The 23,502-nt window shown below is 39.4% G+C and overlaps 1 protein-coding gene across 2 annotated transcripts in view; it reads right to left on the bottom strand.

The window, feature by feature from the left end:
• LOC108699635 (mastermind-like protein 3) overlaps positions 1 to 23,216 on the bottom strand; it is a 224,784-nt gene extending 201,568 nt beyond the window's left edge. For both annotated transcript variants that reach the window (XM_018231729.2, XM_041589817.1), the window contains exon 1: positions 21,589 to 23,216. In XM_018231729.2, coding sequence (XP_018087218.1) covers positions 21,589 to 22,128 — 540 coding nt within the window. In that variant the 5' untranslated portion in view covers positions 22,129 to 23,216. The remainder of the gene's footprint in view (positions 1 to 21,588) is intronic.
• Positions 23,217 to 23,502: the final 286 nt, after the last annotated feature.

Here is a 23,502-nt window from a genome sequence, read left to right as displayed (position 1 = left end):
CTTTATTTTGTAGCACAAATTCAGGAACAGTTTGTCAAGTTAAGCCTTAACCTGGTACAGCATAGGATTTCATTGTGCTTCACTTGGGCTAACTTCTGTTTAAGGAACAGTAAGTCTAGAATTGTTTTTTTTATACTGTACAGTTGTCTCTTTGTCATTATTGCATTGCTGTGATTTATGAGTGCGAGCTTATGGGGGGGCAATATATGTTTTTTTGCTGGGGGCCTGCCATATTGTTAAACGTGTGATCTCAGCTAATGATGGGGCCTAACTTTCCCACTTGCTCTATCTCAATGTAATGGAAGATGTATGTCTCTCACATTTGCTCTGCCTTAGCTTAATATAATGGAAGATGTCCCTCACTATTGCTTTACCTCATCTTAATGTAATAAAATACCCATGTTGCCTCCTCTTCAGGAAGAGCCTCCTGCTGCTAGATGACTAGAAAAATAGAAAGGATCAGAACCTAACACAAGTATAAGCACTTAGCAAAGAAATCACATATATCTAACTCAGGGATGCCCGAAAGGTAGATCGGGATCTACCAGTAGACCTTTAGCTGACAATCAGTAGATCTCAAGACTCTGTCAACAAATAGCTTGTCTATATCACCCTCCTATTTCATGCTTTTCATTCAGATGTTTATTATGATATGGTTACATAAGAAATAGTTGTTTGTTAAATATTCATTTTCTCATAAAACATTTATATCAAAGGTATATATCAATATTTAAGTAATATTTTCAATATAACAGAATGCTACCAATGCTTTTATGGATGTAGATCATAATGGGACAACATCACTAAAAGTAGACCCCACATTAGTAAAGTATGAGCACTCCTGATCTAACTGATATACTGTACATACATGCCTGCTGGGCGCTTATTGTTAAATGCAAGGGCCACAGTCTTCAGTTAAATCAGAAACTCAGCCTGGAGTCTGACAAAGTACAGTCTACCAAGAATGTTATGCTTTTAAATTATCTTTTAAATTTCAAAAGTGTCTTGATTTTTATGATTTATTTCATATTTATATGGTCCATCAAGTTTGGTCTGTGTTGTGCCGTGAGTAGGCGGTCTAAACTGAGCACTGAGCCAAACACATTTCAGTTTCAGTACATGGTGTTCCTATGTGAACTAGCATTTTGAAACATTCATAAATATTTAAGAGGTCTCAAACCTATTTAGAACTGAAGATTTGATTTCTATAAAAGTGACCATACAACGGACCTGTAATTCAGCTATTTTACGATCATTGGCTATGTGGGTGGTTTGTGAATGACAGATATCCCAATTTAGATATCTGACTGACGGTTCTAATAGCCAGTTGATTAGATAAATGAAATTATCCCATGAACCTTGTGTTCTCCTAACAGGTGCTGTTTGGAAAGCTTGTGTTATATTTTCTGTCCAGGATACTTGAGCGTGGCAGTAACTTTTGTTAGTTTTGTGTCACGGATGTCATTTTCATGTACAAAGCTTTTCTATTATGGATGGTGTTTGACTGTGAGGAATAATCAATAAAATATTTACTTAACTGAATGATTTAAATAAACAACTTTTTTTAACAGAAGTTAATTTGCTTCCTTGCTTTTGGAGCCTATTAAAGGTAGAGCCATATTTTTCTTACATTACTATTGCAGTTTACCAATTTCATTAGTATCTAATTAGTCTCGACATATGGCAAAGTAATGTGACAAAATGCAAGACAATATAAACACAAGAGTAAGATATGCAATAAATTCCTACTAACAGTAAAGTCATGGGTTTATCCTGCTGACAGGTCCAATTTGTAATGCCCTTAACCCTCTGTGGAAAACAAGCCTTCTTTAAGCAAAATCCCACTCTTGATAGGCATTAGTGCTCTTTTATTATCTGCCTTTTAAAGCATTAACAGGGTTGCTGAATATTTCACACTCCAGACTGCTGGCCTCGAGCCAGCTGGATAGACATATAGTGTGAAAGAAAATCCCATGTTTTAATCAGCTTGCCTTCAGTAACTAGTTGTTCCCAATGGCAGCAAACAGGTTTACTGCATGAGGAGCGTCATCGGGGCAGGAGTGGAAAACATGCAATGGATTTCATGGGTAGGGTTACAAGAGGGCAGGTTTGTATTGAAATGTTGTTATGGTGAGCAAACAAAATGGGTCAGATGAAATATTACTTACATAGTGCTGTTGATAAGTAGTTCATGTCTAGAAATCTAGAGTAGTAAAATGTGCTTACTAAAACTGATTATAAGTGCACCCACTTACAACAGATAAACAGATGGGAAGTCATACAATGCAAATGTTGTCATCAATGGCTCACTTCACACAGTATTATTTGGTCAGACCCATTCAGTTTGATATACTGTAAGTTGGAAAGGTGTTCATACTATTTTGCTGTGAGATAAGGGACCTATTTATTATGGTATGTAAAACGAAATTTGCCAGAAAAACGGTGTAAAAAGCTGTGTAAAATATATGGCAAATTTATCAAGCTGTGTTTTTTTTCCAGCCATGCGAACGGGCGATTTTCCGTCGTTATGTTACACTGCTTCAGACCTTTGTAAGTAAGTTCCAGCAGGGAGGTGGTTAAAGAAAAAAAATGTAAAATAATAACTCAATTTTTACACAATTTTTTGATACCTGGTGATGTGTGGCAAATTATTCTGCTATTTTTTACACCACATAATAAGTATGCCCCAAAGATGGAGTTACAATATACTGTAATGCTCTTGCTTCACCAATAGCTGCAATAATAATCCCCATTCCTATATAGAAAGTTGTTTGGAAAGACATGAAAGTGTAGGGGTTCATTTGACATGTTAAACAACAGGTTAAATGATGTAAATATTAAAATCACCTAAATTTCATTGACATTTCATGAATAATGCTCAGATAAGTAAGATCTCACAGAAAAGTTTCAACTGTTGGTATTGCCCTTTGAAGTTGCACTTAAATATCTAAAGGAAAACTAAGAGTGGTCATACATGTGCAGATCCACTCGTTTGGGTGGTCGCCAAATGAGCAGCTCTTTTCCTAATATGCCCACCTTGAGGGCCCCCATATACTGGCCAGTTCGCTGGCGACTTGGTCTGTCGCCAGTTTTTATCAGTCCGTCAATGGCCACCTGGCCTATGATTGGCCTTAATTGCTATACAAGTTGTATGTTATACAAAACATACTATACCAATCAAAAGATTCACCCTGATTCCTTATAATCAGGGTGAGTGTAAGAGTAGAGTGCCAGGGGCCACCAGAAACCTTAGACTGCAGGCCCACGTAGGGCCTTTACTGTATACTGCTAATGCATGCTGTTGATTTGTTAAGGATTAGGGGAAAATATTCAAAAAGTTCTAAGTTCACATGTAGTCATAAAGCTGTAAAAATTAATGTGTAGCTGAATTTAAAATTCTTTTGTAAAAAGAGGTAGCTTGAAAAGAACTGTTTAAATTCTGTTAAAAAGCACTTTATAACTAGATACGATAACAAATGGAGCACTGACAATCACAAAGGATAATCTAATAATTGAGGTAATGTTATTCATGTATTTTAAAGAAATATCATACAACATTCTTAAAATTAACAGTAAAAGAGGGGGTGTATTCTATATCTGAAGCCTGCTATGGACTCATACACTGAGAATATCACCTTATGCTCACTTGCCAGTACTGTTGGTGCAAGGCAATGCTGATAATAGTTATATACATGATTCCGGCAATTACATTGATTCCAATTATTCTCTGTTCTTGCAAAGTGAATGATGTATAGCTCCTGAACCGTTTGGTAGTGAGTAATTCAGTCAGTTGAGGTAACAACTAACCTTCATCTACTTCAATCCATCACTGTCGTATCAGCTGTAAAATATCTCACTCCCCTCAGCAGGCTGTGTGGTGATCAAACTGGCCTGATAACATTGTCACTGTTAGGTTATGCTATACAGTTTGGTTAGCCAGCATTAATGAATATACCAAAATAAAGAACAAAAATAAACCAATACTGCTTCATTAAATGAAAAATCAGTCCCTTTATTAAGTCAACATTTTAACACCATAGAGGGATGTCTTCCTCGGGACTTGGCAGATACAGGTATAGGATCTTATAAGCATCATATTGGGACCTGGGGTTTTCTGGAAAAGGGACCATTCTGTAATTAAGATCTCCATATCTTTAGTCTACTAAAAATATTTTAAACATTAAATCCAATAAGATTTAAAGGTTCAAGTACACAGTACTGTTTCATTTTTAAAAATAAAATGATGCCCTTTTTTAAAAAAAAAAAAAAGAATTATTTGCTTAAATATTGAGTCTATGAGAACATAATTATTTTTTTAATAGGGTTTGTTTCTTTGACTTTAAGAATAGTGTTACTGCCTGGCCATTACCTTCCTCATAACTTAATTTAGCAACTAAAGCAGCGAGTAAGTAGGAGGAAAGCAAGACGATATACAGCCCTAACAGCAGTAACAACCCATACAATTTCTCACAGCTAGTAGGAAGATATACACTAAAATAATGACAATATTGTTTTTAGAAGGAGGATTTTTAATGTATTGTGGCCCCTAAATATACAGTATAACCATGATGATAGCCTGTGTAACACTGAAATAATAAAAGAAACATTAGCACTTTAAAGGAGAACTAAACCCCAAAAATGAATATTGCTAAAATGTCATATTTTATATAATGAACTTATTGCACCAGTGTAAAGTTTCAGCTTCTCAATAGCAGCAATGCTCCAGGACTTCAAACTTGTCCCAGGGGGTCACCATATTTTCACAGGGGTCACTCACATGCTCAGTGGGCACTGAGCAGCTGTTGAGAAACTAATCTTAAGGGTCGTAACAAATTATAAAGTAGAAAATGAGGTGTGTCTGTAATATAAGCTGATGCTACAGGGCTGATTATTAAATTGTGATGCTAATTGCACTGGTTTCTGTGTTGCCATGTAGTAATTATCTGTATTTATTACTAATCAGCCTTATACTGTGACATTTATATTCTATGTGTACTATATATTTTTAGTCGGTCCCTTAGCTCAGTAACTGACAGCAGCACAGAGCATGTGCAGTTAATCATCAGAAAAGAAGATGGGGAGCTACTGGGACATCTTTTTCAGGCACAGATCTTCCCTGCTAAAGGGCTGTGGTTGCCTTGGGCTGGTACAGAAACTGAAAACATCATGTACAACATTTCTAGCAGCTTCTTTAGTTATGGTTTAGTTTTTAGTTCTAAAATAAAGACAATAAAGCATAGATCTGTAATGTAGTCAACTTTTATCATGAACTGCTTGTTGCTACCACTAACTTGCCTAGTAAAAACTATTATAGTTTATTCTATACAAAAAACAAAAAATTTGTTAATATAAAACCTAAGTTCAAATGCATATGCTGTAGGTAGTCTGGGTTTGTTTTCCCACGAGTATCTTCTGACCTCTGCCGAAAAATGCATGAGCATAAGTAAAGCCAGTAAAGTATGAGTAGTGTGAAACCTAGTTTCTATGAGTTTCTTCTTCAGCTTATTGGGTGCTCTTTCTTATAGCCTTACTGGTCCAAGCTTCATACTGAGGTATGCCCTCTTGTTTACTGCATAAATACAGAGAGGGAGACAGAATGTGCCAGTGCTCAGGATTTGACAACTTTGGTGGAAATTGTAACAAAATGTTGCATCCTCATGGTATAAAACCAAGAAGCAATCTCAGGATCCTGATCTATAAGAAAGAATTAATCAGGGACTAACTAGTGTATAAGTAGCTAAATAAATCAAATGGGTAAAGCTATTCAGACTTTTACTTTATTTGACTCAGAGAGGGAAAAAACATTTAACTTGGCAACCAATTAAGCTTGAAGAACTCATTTAACTGCAATAGACTATTAATAACAGGCTGCTAAATATTACTTAGCAGTCTATTGCTCTTTCATTTAGTGCTGTTGCCAACGTGAAGAACACCTTGTATGTGTTCAGTTCAGATCTGTTCAGATCTGATACAGCAGATGATGAAAAGCAATGAAAGACACACACTGACAATAATATCTCTGAAACAGTAAAGATTTTGGGCCCAAACTATATGACTATTAAAATATATAAAGCGTAAAAGTAGACAGGAAGAAGAATGAGAAATCTCCTGGTGTTCAAGATGATCACATACCTCCCAAATCTTTTTCATTTTTGATTGTCCAGACATAAAGTGACATGCAGCCATACTGGGTGAAAGCAATAAGGTCAGCTTTTGACCAGTTTAATTAGATTACATTGCACAATTCACAGCAGTGCAATTTATTTATCAAGTGTTATATATTTTGACCAGCTTTCTTGCTCTCATCCTCGGAGGGCATCAAATCATTTTACAAGGTCCCTGTTAGGCAGAGGTCTAAATTCTGTAGCAGGGTCCTAGAAACTACAGTATTTTCTATATTCCCTCCTCAACCCTGTAGAGCAACTGTGAGAGCTCACGTAAGGGCAATGGCACACAATAAGATTTGTCGCCTGCTGTAAATGTGCTCCTCTGCAGCAAACAGATCTCCTGAAAATGCATTGCCATTGACTTATATTGTAATTGTTTTCTTGTGCCCCTTAGTGCTTCTGCATGTGTTTTTCATAATGTATAGGGGTCATTCTCAACTCAGGGAAAACTAAGAATGGGGCCTTAAAGAGATATTGACACCAGAAATTAACAGCAATTAACAGCAGTTCAGCATTTGAAATGAGGTCTTTGGTCAAATGCTTTACATATATTCTGTTGTTCCCATTGTAGCGAAAATTCCATATAATGTGAATAAAGGCAGCTCATTTACAGTAAAAGCAAACATTCTATGATTTTTCGAGTGCTTTAGTTAGCAAGGTACAGTCAGATTATACGGTACATTAGTAGATTTCCAAATCATTAAAATAATACTTACACTGTGCACATAATACAATACCAATACTACTTTACGTGAGTAATCCAGGCACCCATTCCTGTGGGACAGCAATGCTGTAACATCATCATAAACATCTTATGGATATCGTTAAACAAACCAAATCAAATCTGCTGCATCCCGCCTATAAAGAACTTAAAACACCGGCTAAAAATATACAATCATAGCCACACAACTGACTATACAAGTTCATACTATGTATATGCTAAAACAGTGTCACACAACAGGAGGCAGGGACTGCAGAACACTTGTTCCTAAATCCTGGAATGAGTTAATTTACACTGAGAAAAAAGTGCCACGAACCAGCACACACACGATTAGCGAAGCAAGCAGAAAGAAAAAAGGTGGGTGGATGTGAAGTATACATATTGGCTCCTTCACTGCGTGCCATTAATTTAAATAACCTCAGGTCCTGCTCCTAAGCAAAGCAAACAAGCACAAAGCGACGTGCTAAATGTTTTTACAGTTTGATTGTAGCACTCAGGTTAATTCTTGTAGGAGAAAGTCCAATGTTAAAGCCAGCTTGAGTAAAACTGGCATTGTGTGAGCAAGCTGTGATTATCTTAAATATTTCTATTCTTTAGTTATAATTAATGCGTCTGAAGTGCGTGTTTGTTAGATATATAGACCTAACACAAGTTCAGATACTTTATGATAGAAAGTACAACTCAAAATAACTTTCCTGCCCTTTATAATGTAAAATTCTTCTACATCTGTGACAGCTTTGCTAAAAACGTATTTAAAATCAAGAACGCCCATTTGATACTAAAACCCTACATTAAATACAATTTACACATTATTCTATTTCATCCACATATAAAAAAAAAGAAAAACACTAACAGTAAAACAGACAAAGAAACCTCATTTTGAAAATGTATCGTCTTTAAGTGAATATTTAGCACAGGCTCATTCTGTTCCTTATAGGCAAGGACAGAGTTATTGAAAATGGGGACTCTTGTGAATTTCATGGGACCTCCTATCTGAAGGGATAGGATTACATAATTGAAGTGTGTCAAGCCTTTTGTCCTTTAGCTGGTTTTTAACAAAAAATTCCAGGATGATGGAAGTTCTGGAGGTGAAAGCTGCCTGGGAACCAAACCTTGGTGTTTTTTTGGCCAGGTCCCGACCATGCCTTTTGCTCTGCTCCCATATGGGGTATAAATATAGGTTGACGAAAAAATCTGGGGACGGTTTACAGGTATGATGTTCAATAAAAGCTTTTGGATGCAGGTTGACCATCCCTGTTTTGTGACAGGTATATTGCTTGCGCTATCTCTAAAATCCTATAGAAACAAGTCAACAGGTAGCATTTACCATTCTACTTTTTGAATGAAATCAAGCATCTTATTGGTTGCTATGAGTTTGTACTTTTGCCTACCTATGGGAATGTCTGAGGCTTTATGGCCCTAGAAAGTGTTACCAACATTCCTCTTTAAAGGAGAAGGCAAGGTTAAAACAAAGTAAGAGTTATCAGAAAGGTATATATAAATACACTGGTAAACCCTCAAAAGAAACACCACATTTATTTCCTTCTATTATGTACACATGGGCTTCTGTATAAGACTTTGGTAGCTTTCCTTCTCCTTTAATAATGTAAAAAATCCTGAATGCAGTTCCACAGGTTCCCAGTGACATGGGATGGCATTCATCCATTTCCATTGGATTGCTTGACATTTTAATTCAATCCTACCGTGTAGCATCATGTGCAAGTTTTGTGCCCTCGGTAACAGCCAACCAACCTCTTCCAGAGTATAGAGTTACTTGCTGTTTATGTAATGTGTTCTATCAAACAGATTTTGTGTTTCCAGTTTCATACCTCTAACATTCCAAAATACTTTCACAATTTATTTGCTTGTTTTTTTTATCCTTTCAGCTGTCTCATGACAACAGTAGTTGCTGCTATTTCCTATAAGTGAATATGGTAGTCATATTACATGGATTAAAAATATCCCCAACAAACATTCGCACTCCCCTGCAGTCCTTCAAATAATGGCCACCTTTTCAGCCACAGCAACATGGGAAACGTTCACTAACTAAAAGCAACTTGTACATTACAATTCCTTGTGACAGTGAACCTCAGGGTTTTTGTAGACAAACAGGAGATGTATGATTTGCACCTTTGGACAATATTCTGAAGTTGTAGTTACATTCCAGACTGCTTACTCCCTGCTAATATTGCAAAAACAGCATGATCGCATTCAGGATCTTTTTAGTTGTAATTTTTAGGAATAATCGACCCTGATGAAGGGAAGGTCATTAAATCCTTTCTCATAATCAGTGATATATGCAGTTGTGTTAAGAAATGAAAGTTCCAGTACAGTGGGACAGGCAAAAGATATTTGTTGGTGCACAAGCAAGAACAGGGCCACACCGATTAAAGGGGATGGTTCACCTTTAAAGTAGCTTTTAGTATGTACGACCAATTCTAAGCAACTTTTCAATTGGTTTTCATTATTTATGTTTTAAATTTATTTGTCTTTTTCTTCCGATTTTTTGCAGCTTTGAAATGGGTGTCGCTGTTCCCTTCTAAAAAATGCAGTCTCTTATTCAAATCAATGCATGGTTCTTAGGGTAATTTGGGCCGTAGTTACCAGATTGCTTAAAATGCAAATTGAAGAGCTGCTGAATAAAAAGCTAAATAACTCAAGAACCACAAATAAAAAATAAAAACCAATTGCAAATTGTTGCAGAAAATCCCTCTCTACATCATACGTAAAGTTATCTCAAAGGTGAACAACCCCTTTAACAGATCACAAGTGTCTAGTAATAACATACCTTAATAATGGAATGAGAAAACTATACCCCCAAAATAAATATTTAAGCAACAATGTATATCATATTAAGTGGCACATTAAAGAATCTTATAAAACTGGTATATATTTTTAATAAATATTGCCCTTTTATATCTCTTCCCTCAAGACACCATTTTGTGATGGTCTCTGTGCTGCCTCAGAGATCAGCTGACCGGAAATACTACAGCTTTAACTGTAACAAGAAGTGTGGAAGCAAAATATATAACTATATCTGTTAATTGGTTCATGTGAACTAACATGTATGGTTTGCCTTGGATCTCAACGGGCGACCCCTATTTTTTTAAAATGTCTCTATTTAGGATTACCCAATGGCACATACTACTAAAAAAAGTTTGTTATTATGAAAATAGTTTATTTACATAAAGCAGAGTTTTACATATGAGCTTTTTTATGCAATATATTTTTATAGAGACCTACATTGTTCGGGGGGCATAGATTCCCTTTAAGCTCTAAATTAAAATCAGCTTACTGTGGCAGTGAATTCATGTTGTGAGTCAGACAATTTGTGGAAGAGTCAGATAAGTTAAAAGCAGAATGTTGTGTCTTGAGAAAGGCATCGTGTTTGTCTGTAAGTGTGGTATATAACTAGTATTCCTTATACTGCACATGAAAGATGAAGCTTACAGTGAAGGAAATCAGTTAGCATGCGATATTTCCTCAACAGAAGCAACTTTAGGAATCAAGCCAAGGACAAGTCAGATGACTGTGGAAGCAGTGTAAACTGACATAGCAGTGAACTGCAGCAGAAAGACAAAAAAAGAAAGGAAAAAGTACAGTGTCGGACTGGCCAACAGGGATACCAGGAAAACTCCCGGTGGGCCCAGGTGTCAGTGGGCCCTCATGCTGTTAAAAATTTGGCATATTTCATAGTAATTCTTTATTTCTATGAGAACAAAAAGGCTAAATAGATTGAATAATAGATTATAGTATTCTAGTATGTAAAGAAAAGAGACTAGGAGAATAGCGGATGAGTGAGGAGAGGAAGAATAATAGTACTGAGATGGGGCCCCTGATCTAAGGTTTTTGGACAGGCCCCTGGTGCCCCAGTCCGAAACTGAAAAAGTAAGTCATGTATATGTATAGTTTGGAGTAGGAAATTAAGTGGAGTTGAATGATAAAGAATGGGCACACTGATCACTACAGATCAAGGAGATCAAAGGAGGACATGATTCTGAGAAGAAACAAGGCACACTAACCATCAATGCATACATAGAATAAAGAGGAACTTCCCTATTTATGTTAAGGGTTAATCCACACGAGAAGTTTCGAGGAGATTCTGGGATTTTCCAAAGTCGCCCGAAGTTGCCTCACGAGGAAACTTCGAGCGACTTTGGAAAATGAAGTGACGCGTGTGCTTTAGCGCAGGCGACTATTCATTATAGCGGATGGGAAGACTCGCAAAGAGAGGGAGATTGTCGCCCAGAAGAAGAGGCGATTAGTCGCCAGGCGACTAAATCTCCCAGAATCTCCTTGTGTGGACTAACCCTAAAAGCTCATAGTAAAAATGAGCATCAGCCCTAGCTGTACTACATGAATATGCATATGGACTCCTGTGTAACAAGGAATGTTCAGGTACACAACTGATAAATCTGTGTGTGAAACTATTACCTTCTTAAAGTAGGATGTCCCACTCTTTGTAGCTGATCACTGATTATATATATATAGACTCTTGTCCAAAGCCATAGGCAAAGACAAATGATAATTCATGTAAACCATTTCAGTGCATTTTTGATACTGTCAATTGTTTTCTCAACTTATATGGAAATCATACTACAGGATGTTTAATAGTTTACTGTTTCACGCAAATGTCTAAAGAATTACCAGCACCCTGAGAAATCTGAATTCCTTTAGTTTGAAATCACTGGCAGCCAAAGGCAACTGAGATTTACATCCAGGTGAGAAATGTGGTGAACTTGCAACAGCTCACAGTGGGTGAAAGACGCGGTTGGTGGTTAGATCATAAACTTGGAGACTTACCATAACACAAAGAAAAAGCAAAAGCTAGTTTCTGTAGATTCTGAAGATAATCTGTATTATTGCAAATGGGAGAAATATCATTCACTGTTTATTTCTGTATGACATAGCCAAGAAATGTATGTCGGTACCAAGGAATAGAATGCATAGGCAGTAAAGTTTCCTGCAGCAAATTTAAAAATACATCTCGTTCTTTATATAAGAACTGGTTTTGGCATTCTCAGAATGCAGCCATACCTGTAAAAAAGCAACCAAGAGTATTTAAATTATACTTTACTTTAAGCAGGCAGGCTGATGCAGATTTCTGTTGCATTCCATTTTTCAAATATTAAAATTCTTCCACATTTCTGTTGCCTAACTGTCTGTGGTTAATACTGTGGGGCTCATTTATCAACACTGGGCAAATTTGCCCATGGACAGTTACCTATAGCAACCAATCAGTGATTAGCTTTTTAAAGCCAGCTGCAAGTAGAACAATGAATGCAGCAATTTGATTGGTTGCCACGGGTTACTGCCCATGGGCAAATTTGCCCAATATTAATAAATGACCTCCTGTGTGTTCTACAACAGTTATGCACATTCTGTATCCTATTCCTAACTATGTTAACCTATTTAACTTTAATAAACATTTCAGCATGTAATACTGAAAGTACTGTAGTACTTATGGTATATCGACTTGTTTATTAGAGCTGTAGATAAATATTACAATATTCACAATGGGATTATCACTTGGGGGCAGTGTAGGGGGCAACAATAAATCAACAACAGAATAAAACAATAAAACAAGACACAGGTAACAGGTTCTTTGACACCATGGATAGGCAGTAGCTCAGGGGGCAGTTCCAAACCAACCTATAATGTTGCTACAGCAATCACAAAAAACAAAAAAAACACAAATCACAAGAAACAAAAAAAAGGTCCTAAAAATCACCACAACAAAGAACACAAAAGTGGCAAGTTTTCCATTGCCCCTTTGGCTTGATTTAAGTCTTTCAGACAGAAAACGGGGACCACTAAAGGAATGAGTCTTGGAAATATTACAGCAATGTCTACTGTCAGTATCAGTAATGAGCAGCTATTCCCTACAATTATTTGCCATTGTTCTAGTGCCACATAAAAAGCACTGACAATATGAGAAGTAAGGAATTCCATTTTCTTTTATAATAGCAATATCACAATTACTCTAGATACATGAAATCTTCAATTAAAAGTGATACTTGCTAAAACATTAAACAGGCAAATAAAAGAAAATTGATCTCTGCAGATAAGGAAATATTAGAGAGCTGCCTAGAATATATGAAAATAAAATAGGAGAGCCACATGAGAAATGCACATTAGTCATTTCACTATGTATGAAGAGCTTTAATTATAATGGAGAATTTGACAACGACAGGCAAACTTAATCTAGGGAAGAACAGAGCTTGATATGAGGGCGTGGTTTTTTTTTGTTGTCAAAATACATTTATTCATTATTTGCAATCATGCCTTTAACTGGACCTGCCATGTTGCTTGCCATTCTTCTTGTGCCTGTTTTAGCAGTGGTAAGCAATATTCTGCCTTCTTTAATAGAAAAATGGATAAAAAGAATATTCTGTGCACACATAAAGTTATGATGTTTTATTTTAAAGGATTAATTGGCCCATATGAAAAGACTAAATTGCTAGGTTGCATGTCCAACCTATAACCTTCCAGATTTTGTCAAGCACAACTCCAAGCATCACTCACTTGCCTTCAGATGATCAGCAAAAGCTGTAGGGCTGTAGGATCAATGTCCCTGATGTATATACCCTGTTCTGAAAAAAATCGAACAATTAATATACAAATTATTATGTTCTTTGTACTTTTATCTACTTTCCATCCTAAAGGGACCCCTGTGTTATTAGGGAGAAGATACCATTATTCTTGTTAGTTTCACTGTTATTTTGTTACAAATTATACAAATGTAAGCAAATTATTTATTTTTGTTTCAAAAAGTACAGTACTACAGTTTGAAGTGTAAAGGTAGTATCTGCAATTCTGAGCATAATTATATATCTGGATCAGAGTTCCGTCCTATATATTTATATTTTTTCCCTATTAACATTGGGATCAACCAACATTTTTACAGACGAGGCCGGTAAAATCCAGGCCAGGTGGCAAACCTAGTTCTGTCTGACTAGGTAAGCTGGGAATACATACTAGGATCAAGGAACTTTGGTGAGGTTTCCATTAAAGAGGATCTTTACCTAAATTAGACATAAATGCAATGTGCCAAATCAGTATGATCCGATTTTTGGGTTCTATGCCAACATTCAGATCATAATGGGGACTCACAGAGACCGGTTGGGACTGCATCAACACGCTGATGCTGTCCTCATCCAACAGGATTTTCTTGTCGTTTGATATCTGTCTGATTTTCGGCAGGACCCAAGTGCCCATTACACAGCCCCATACATAATAGGGCTACTACCTCTGTGTTTTTTGAACAAGACAGCCTGTTTTTTTATTCAATAATACCTGTCCAGCATTTAACAATATGAACCCCTAACAAAAATCTGCCTGAAATGCTCCTGAAATGCCTACTTACGATGTCAATGAGAAGCCCCCTACATCAGGGGTCCCTAACCACCGGGGCTGCGGACTGTGCCAAACCAGGCCTCTTCTGGCCCTGGCTGCAGTCTATAATAGCTGCAAAACCAATTACAGAAGGCCCCAATTACATGCAATTTCAGCTTCCTGATATGCCACCGCCATGACAACAATGGTGCGAAGCCCAGGACACATTCTACTGATTGTGACATGGACCAAAACACTGTTTGGACAGTGTTTTTTGGTAAGCCTGAAATGCACCCACGCATTAGCCTGCCCCCTCCCGGTCCTTGGAAAAATTGTCTTGTTTTAAACTAGTCTGTGGTGCAAAAAAGTTTAGGGACCGCTGCCCTACATTACCAATGCCATAGCCTGGACCAAAACATCATAACCCTGCCCCTTTGCCACAGGCAAAAGTAGCAACCCTAGCCCATAAGCTACTGATTAGGTTTTGAGGGAGCTTTATTAGCCAGTGTATGTTCAGCTCAGGACCCAAAGATAGTGCTATATGTGGCTCTACTGGATGTAGGTACAGGGCTTATAGGTGATAGTCATGCCAATAAAAATTCTGTTCATTATAATGTATTTACAACAACTAAATGCTAAATGCTTTGCTTGCAAACATAAAATGTGCCTCAAATAAATATTTCTCTCTGTAACTAAACACTTGCAGTTTTATTCCTTTGGGAAAATACTTGCAGTCTAACAGAGGGATCGGCTGCTATCTTCCCAATGCTATCAGTTCTGTTTATGGCGCACAGAGGCCACTACTGTTAACACAGACTTTCTCTTGGTATTGATAAAAACATTTGTGAGGCATAAGTTTGAGTGTAAGTGGTTAGTGATTGAAGGTTGTTCCATCACGTTAGATTGCCTTAATGATGCCAGTGGAAACCCACAGCAGTTTTATGTGACACAGTCATATGTACATGTACAAGTGACATATTTTATCGTATTTCAGATGGCAAAAATGTGCCTTTAAAAGTTTTAGAGATTAGGGATTTTGTTATGAATACCTGAATAAATAAGAACCTTGCACTGAAGAAACTAACAAGTACCAAATCCTCCACAAAAGATTTTCTTTGCATTCTGTATTAGTTTTATAAATTCACATGTGATCAACTTTATTTACAATTTGCTGATTTTCTAGTATTTTTCATGTGTCTTTTAGTCAAGGTTAATTTCTGACACTTCTTGACAAGATGTTAACTCTTTTATCAAAGAATTCCCTACTTCCCTACTACTTGTTTTCTAAATTGATACTGTAGCTGATCGGCATAGTACCCCTATGGTACGGTACTTCCATTTTTTTGTATCAATATCCCCTAATGCCAATTTAAAGGATTCTACCTCTAGCACGTGGCATTCACTTACAGCACACCCATTTAGATAAGTGCTTTTTTAAAGGAACAGCAACCCAAACCGACAAATTACTGATATGTGACAGAGCTTGCTGTAACACTGACAGGCATATCTGTAAGAGCATCCATGGTTTGATAGAGCATGTGATTTATGATACTGCATGCGCTATTTCTCAGCAGGCAGTTTTACACAGTTGGGTATAGCAGCATCTCCTGACTGAAAAGCAATTAGTACAAATGAAGACTGCTTCACCCAGCCTACAAAAAAACAGCAAAGGCAACACAATAAATCTAAAGTTCTATCGCAGCGCTTAAATATTTGCCCAGATACCCATGCGTGATATTTGCTTAGACAATGCATACAATGAATATGAAATGTGCTGTCAGTTTCTCTGCAAATACACTGAGTAGAATGACTGCTGGCACAATTTTAATAGCAATTAATGTGCCACACATATATACAGTGAGTAGAATCATATTCAAGGGTTGTTCATCAGTATGGAATCTCATTAAAAACTGTTCTCAACCTTTCTGCCTATTGCTTGTTCTCCAATGCAGCTACAGAACAGCAGAAGTATCTTGCAGTGTGGTACTTTAGGCTGGTGATGCTAGCTATCAGAACAGCAATGATGAAATCTCCTGGTGTAGATCTAAAACAATCTGCCAACACAGCATGCCACTGAATCCATAATTTTTGAATTTGGCTGAATACTAAATCACTCATAAAAAACAAACAAAATACAAACCCTAAGTTTCATATTTAAATATGGCCCCAGTACTCAAAAAATCATTCTAAATTCTTGAACCAAATCCTGGATTTAGCGCATCCCTAATTTGAATGATTTGCCCTATAGCAGGCAGGACCAGGCACCCTTGCTCCCTGCTCCTCCCTCCGCGACTTCATGCAGGAAAGTGGGATTAACGGAGGGGAGCTGGGATTGACGGAGGGGAGAGTGATAGAGGGGAGAGCGAGGGAGGGGAGGTGGGAGTGAAAGAGGGGAGGGGAGGGGAGGTGGAAGTGACGGAGGGGAGAGTGATGGAGAGAAGGGGAAAGCGATGGAGGGGAGGAGGAGAGAGGTGGAAGAGCAACAGAGGGATGGGGCAGAGGCAAAAATGGAAGAGGGCTGCAAAAACGTACTAGGGGTAGGCAGAAGACAATTTAAGGGGTACCTGCCTAGTGCCTTCTATCATTGCGCCCTAGGCAGGTGCCTCTTCTGCCTATCCCTAGTAGGCCCTGATAGCAGGTAGTAGCAACCAATCAGTGATAAGTGGTTATAGCCAGGGCAGGATTTCTATTTCCGCTACCCCTAGACTGGCCGATGTCTGTCCGCTCCACCTCCCCCTTGCCCACCCCAGATGCGCAAGTAAATAAGAGATTTGTTGTGCGTCCAGTCCTCAGTGCATTAGGAAGAAGATGCAGCTGGGTGGCATGCCCCTGAAATTGTGCCACCCTAGACCCAGGCCTATGTGGCCTTGCTACAAATCCAGGCCAGCTACCAGTAAACCAACAAACCTAAAAACCTGATTAATTGCAGTAGTATAACTACCGAAACAGCAGATCCCACAGTTGCAGGGGAGCCCAGACAACTGGGTCTGCTACATCATTCCCCCACCTTTTACCTTTTAAATACTGGTGCTGTGACAGCTGGGAGGTGCAGCGCAGGCCTGGAGGGACTGTTCCTGCTGGGTCCCTCTGCAAAAAAATATCTACTGAGGGCCCAAGTTATGCCACTGATTAGTTGCCATGGTTTACAGCTCTGGTGCAAATTTGTCCAGTATTGACGAATTAGCCCACTTTGTGAAACATATCAAATCACAACTATACAAAAGCACTTATTAAATGAAATTAAAAAAGGGGCATCAAGTGCAAAACATTTGCCTCAGTGGGTAAAACTATGGGATATGACTCTCAGAGAAGCTGGGTTTGATTCCAACATCAGCTCATTATGATCAGATTTAGAATTTGAATGTGTACTCAATGTTAAGTTGGTGGCGTGCCAAACAGTTAATTCAATTTGGCCTCGTTCATCTATGGCCAAATCTCACAAATTCATTGGCGTGTCTGCATGACCAGAAAAGAGCAAGGCTTTGTGATTTTAGGTCAGCTGCACTAACCAATTCCTTTCTAAATGGTCACAACAGTTGTCATCCCATTGGATTTCAGTAGTTCAAAATGATAACGAGGGATCCTAAACACAGAGCCATCCCAAAGAGAAAAAAACATTCAGCACAGTGTAAACTATGTTACCTATGGGAATATATGCTGAGATGTCAAGCCACACACCCACCGTTCATTCTACGTAAAGTACAGAAAGTTCTGTCCTTTACTACCTGTGCCTGTACATTGCATAAAATTATTTATTCCATATAAAGTAGATACACAAATTTAAATATATATTTATAATAAATAGAAAGAAAGAGAACTGAACCTCAATGTTATAAATGTTCTTTGTAAAGATAGAATCCTTGTCTATCCCTGCCAGACTGTAACAGGTTTGTACAGTACCACCTGCCTAAGTCGATATTACGGGTGATCTCTTGTGCTTCAGGAAAGCTTGGTGAGGTTTGCAGCTTCCTGTCTGAGAGAGACACAAAACATGTCTCTAGGTTGAAAGCGCAGGGCTCCTCCCCTTGTGTTCTTGATCCAACAACTGAAACAGACAGGAGGATAACTGGGCACATTCTTTTTTTGTCTTGAGAAACAAAAGCCTTGCAAGCTGCAGCGGTAATGGAACATTTCCAGGAGCAAAAAAAAAAAAGAAAGAAAAGAAAGTACAGCATCTTCCCAATAACTGGTTAGCACAGCTAGGCGGCTTGTTTAACAAAATGCATTTAACTACTTCATTGCAAAAAAATACAGCTTATATTAAACAGGTTTTAGACACTGCGAGGAACACTTAGATCAACGTCTGTAGGTTTGACCTATATAAACAGAAGGATATATGTAATAAAGTGGGGTTATCTGCTAGCTGTTATCAACTGGTAACCAGTGTCATAACTACAGGAAGATTTGCTCTTTCTGTGGGGAAAAAAATTAGGGGTTGATATCCAGTGTACACAGCATGTGTGTGTGTGTGTATATATATATATATATATATATATATTTTTTTTTCTTTCACAACACAGATCAGGACAGTTTTTAATTTGTTCATATTATAAAAAGAGATTTATTGTAAAAAGCATTGTGTTTCCCACTGTCCTGAGACAGGAAGGCTTTGTACAGCCCTGTACACATATTGGTATATTTGAGAAGAAAGAAGCAGCACTCGGGGTGTTGAGAAAGGGATACAGAATAGCAGATGTATCAGCAGGCGGCAGAAGCCTCTGTCTATACACCTTATTCACTTCTCCCCGGCACATAATAATATCAGCTCTGCTCTATCCTGTAATCTAGCTCGGCTCTCATCCTAACACTAAATAAAGCAGAGGTGTTTATGGGAATTAAACTCTGCCCTTCTCTCGCTGGGAGTATTGAAGAGAGATGATCCTTTCTTTCTACAGCATTACATGAGGAAGAGTAGGGCTGATTATGCCTTAATGCAAGAGAAGCTAAGTAAATGGGGAGGGGGGGGTGAGAGTTTGCTGCTTCATGTAAGATATCTAACCAGTCTAACAGCATCAGAGGGAGGGAGGAGAGAGCCAGGGAAATAGCCACTACTGTGCAAACACCCCTCCCCCTCGACAAGACACACACTTCGCCACTGTCAAAGGAAACTTAATTCCTCCAAAGTGAGCAGCAAACACAGACCTGCCTATGCTGTGACAGTGCCCTGATTACAAAAGGGAAGGATGCACACTTAGCACTCCGTCCCCACCCCCATGATCTGCTGCTCCTCCTTCTCTCATAACCACAAAAATCCAGCCGCCTTTGGACCTAGCAAGCTGCTTTTCTTCCCTATGTAACATGTCTATTTCGGCACAGAAGTGGCACCATGCTGTACCCAACCCTTACTCAAACACATACATCTACTTTTAGTTTCCTGCCTGGAAATAAAAACTGAATATCAAAGTCTCAAGTAAGCTGACTTAGCATTGTGTGAAGCTATAATGCACACAGAGATTCCTCCTTGCCCATTTAAAATCGGACACAAATAAAATCCCCATTGCCACAATGACCAGTGCAGTCTGCAGCATGCATCTTAAAAGCTTCTATGTAAGCTGTATGTGGATTGAGTTTTAAAGCCAGAAGATCGGTCACCTTAGCCAACCAAAATCCGACTTCTAGGGGGTTTCTGTGACTTGCAGTTTGACAAGGAATTTCTTGTGTTAACATATGGAGGACTAAAAGAAACTGTCCATCTCCGGCATATATGGTGCTGATTGAGCAGAGTAATATTTAGCACTTACACCACCTAAGGCCTGCACATAAGCCGTGTATAGTATTATAGATAAAATAATACAATATATCGTATCTATATCTTATTCAGACAAGGGTAGATTCAATTAAAAGTTGTGGAATACATTGTTGGCTGCATCGGTCTGAATATGATTCTTTTTTCTTTCCAGCTGCGACACCTGAAATTGGAACTGGCACTTATATAACAGTGTAACAAACTGTAACCTACAGCACCTTAATACCCCTCCGAATTATGTCTGTATGTTACCCTCCCATTTAGACTGTAAGCCCTATGGGGTAGGGTCCTCTAGCCTTTTGTTTCCTTGACACTGAGCACTTAATCTGTATTGTAATTATATTTTATATTTATGTGAATTGTATTTCTAATAATGCGCCAATTGTAACTTTTTACTTCAATGACTCCTTGTTTGTCAATACTAATTTATTGTTCTGCTCTACAGTGCTTTGCCCTCAAGGAGTACTATACAAATAAAAATATACATACATACATACATACACAAAGATTGCAAGCACTTCAGGACATGGACCTCCCTGTCTCTCTATGCCTTGAATTCTCAGCACTTTCAGTCTTATGCTTAAAATAGTATTTGTAGAACCCCTGTGTATGTCTCCATCCTGACTACCCTTCTGTTGCTTCCTAATAAATAATTACAAGGCAGTAGGGTATCTTGATATACTGTACATCCTCTTCTTTTTATTAAAGTATGAGAATATGTTCTATTTAGGTTCTATTTAATGTGATCAAAGTGCTAAATTGAACACTTCTCTTCACTTTATGGTCTGTTCAGAGCTGAAAAGGGGCTTGTAATGAACTCAAACTTAGACCTAATGTGAAGCCAAAGGAAAGGTTAATGTGAAACTACAGTCAAGCCACATAAGAGTTGGCAAGCTTCTCTTGCTTTTGTTGAATGGTCATTGTGTAAAGCAGGGCTTGTATAGTGGTGGGGGCTAAGCCACTTAAGGAGATTCAAGGATCAGGGCTGGTTCTTGCCAGTAAACTCCTATCAGTCAAACATCAAGGACAGAACTGCAAAAAAAAAAAAAAAACTGTGCAGCCTTCAAGAACACAAGCCATTCATTTATGCAACAATATGGTATCCAAGCCAAGCCTGAGGAATTGCACAGCCTCAGGGACATGACAGCTGCAAACACCAATGACCAAGGACTTGGTGGCTACCAGATATAATGTATCAGTGTTAAAACTAACTATTCATTTGGCAAACACTGATATCACCGAAAAGATTAAACAGGACTGGAGTTAGCTTTTATTTCCCTTCATTCAATGGCAAGAAATCCAACACTCCAAGACTTAAGCATGCAGAGCATCCAGAGAGGACAGGTTGGCATAGAAAAAGTTCTTGGGGATGTCAGGAGCACCCATTCATAAGCAGTACAAGACGCATTGGCTTTCAAGTTAAAGTCTTTTAGTTGACTTTCATAAACCCATTAGTGCTAGAACTTTAGAGGCATTGCCCAACACTCTTGGCTCCGCCCCTAACCCTGTCTCAAAACAGAAAACACACGGGATAAACCCCCTTCCTCCACCTCCTTCCCCCTTATGCCAAGCAGGGAAACTCCAGCAGCCATAGTGCCCCCCACCCCCCGAACTCTTACCATGATCAGAGTGTGGTTCCGCTGCTCAGCTGTGCTGCCCGCTGGCTCTGCATCCTGCTGCTGCTGCTGCTTGACCTGCTGCTTGACCTGCTGCTGCTGGTGGTGTTGGTGGTGATGCTTGTTGCCACCAGCTCCTCCAGAGGCTGACCCTGTAGCTGTTCCTGCAGACGCACCTCCGTGGCTGCCGCCGCTTGACTTCTTGCTTCTTTGCTCCAGGCTCCTCTGGTAAAGATTCACCGTGTCCCTTCTCTCCATGTCCAGTTGCTCGGCGTGGGTTTGCTGGTACCTGCTCTCACAGCTGACATGGTGCCTCCTGCAGCCCTCTATCCTTTGCCGGAGCCGCTCTACCACGGTGCTGTGCTTAGGAATGCTCGTGCTGCTCCCATTGTTCGCTGCGCTGGGGCCAATAGTGCTGGGAGGGGGATTATTACTATTGTGACTTCCAACCCCGCCGATACTACCGGCGCTGCCGCTTCCCAGGGCAGTGCTGATACACAGGCTGCTACCATTGGAGGCAGCGGGGGCTGCGAAATCCCCCATGCCGGTCCCCGTGCACACTATTTTGGAAATAAGTTTGCAGTCCCCCCCCCTCCACAAACTGCTTTCCCCCGACCACCAGTGTCTCAGTGCCCACGTTACTCTGCGGGTGCCAATAGGTTGCGTTGTTTTTCTCCAGGTGACTTATTCAGCCGCCGCCGGTCAGTAGGGAAGTTGGGGTGCGAGCCGACTTGTTTCTAATGTGTCACAGGGTTGTCATAAGAGTTCTTAGCAGGTATTTGTAGCCAGTGCATCACCTTAGCTCAAACACAGCCCCCAGGGAGGAGAGCAAGGGGTCGCCCATTCTTATGGGGAAAAAAAGAAAAGAAAAAACCCAGAAGAAGCAGCAGCAGTAAGCTACAATATTGCACTATGAGAGAGAGCAGGAGTTCAGGGCTGCTATCAGGAGATCGCTTCTGTTCTTCTGTCTCTATAATCCAATGTGTCTCATAAATCCCCAGAAAGGAGCAGGTCCAGTCACTTGGTGGCCACACATCCTTGTCACTTTCACACACTTGTGCTCCATACACACTCACACACACACAAGCTCCTCTCTCTGTGACACACAGACTCACACATGCACACACTCCCCTCACTCACAGCACTAGCACACTGACTGCCACACTGACTGCCACTAGCACACTGGATTCCCCCTTCCACAGAGCAAGGGAAAAAGTTTACTTGTGTGGGCAGCAAAGCGTCCAAAGTACTTTTTGTGGCTCTCCTGCATTTTTAAAATAGGGGAGAGGAAGAGAGAGAGAGAAAAAAAAAGAAGAAAATAGAGCATGCAGAAGAACCAATAGAAATGAAAGTATCTCTTTCTACATAAATCCTGAGTGAGGAGCAAGAGGAGGAGGAGGGGGGAGTCACTCAACTCAATAGCCAGAGTAGAGCAGTGGAGGCTGCTGAAGGGAGCTGAGAGAGCAGAGCCTGATAATGTTGCTGCTGTTACTTTGCTCCTCCTGCCACCATCACAATGATCAAGTGCTCTACTCCTCCTCCTCCTTCTCTCACTGCTTCCTCCTCCTCCTCCTCTTCCATGCCAGCGGAGTGATATCAGGACAAGAACTCAGTAAACAGCAGCGAGCGGCCGTGAGGCGGCCTCGGGGACCAGGTGCAAAACCAGGAGCAGAGTTGAAGCTGGAACTAAGGAGTGGAGCCAGCAGGGAGGGAAAGACAAGAGGATAGTGCTTGCTGTCAACTTTTGACCTTCCATGATTGTGTGTGAGAGTGTGTGTGTGTGTGTGCACAGGGGAGGGAACAGCAGGGACATCTAACTAACCCTTTTATTTGCTACAAGTCTCACTGGCTGAATCTGTGTGACACTTTGTGAGGCACCAACTAGATCTCTTCTTTTTCCCTTAATTTGAAGTAAAA

Source organism: Xenopus laevis, chromosome 1L (assembly GCF_017654675.1).
Source record: "Xenopus laevis strain J_2021 chromosome 1L, Xenopus_laevis_v10.1, whole genome shotgun sequence".
NCBI classification, from domain to species: domain Eukaryota; kingdom Metazoa; phylum Chordata; class Amphibia; order Anura; family Pipidae; genus Xenopus; species Xenopus laevis.
This window is presented reverse-complemented; position numbering and strand designations above follow the sequence as displayed.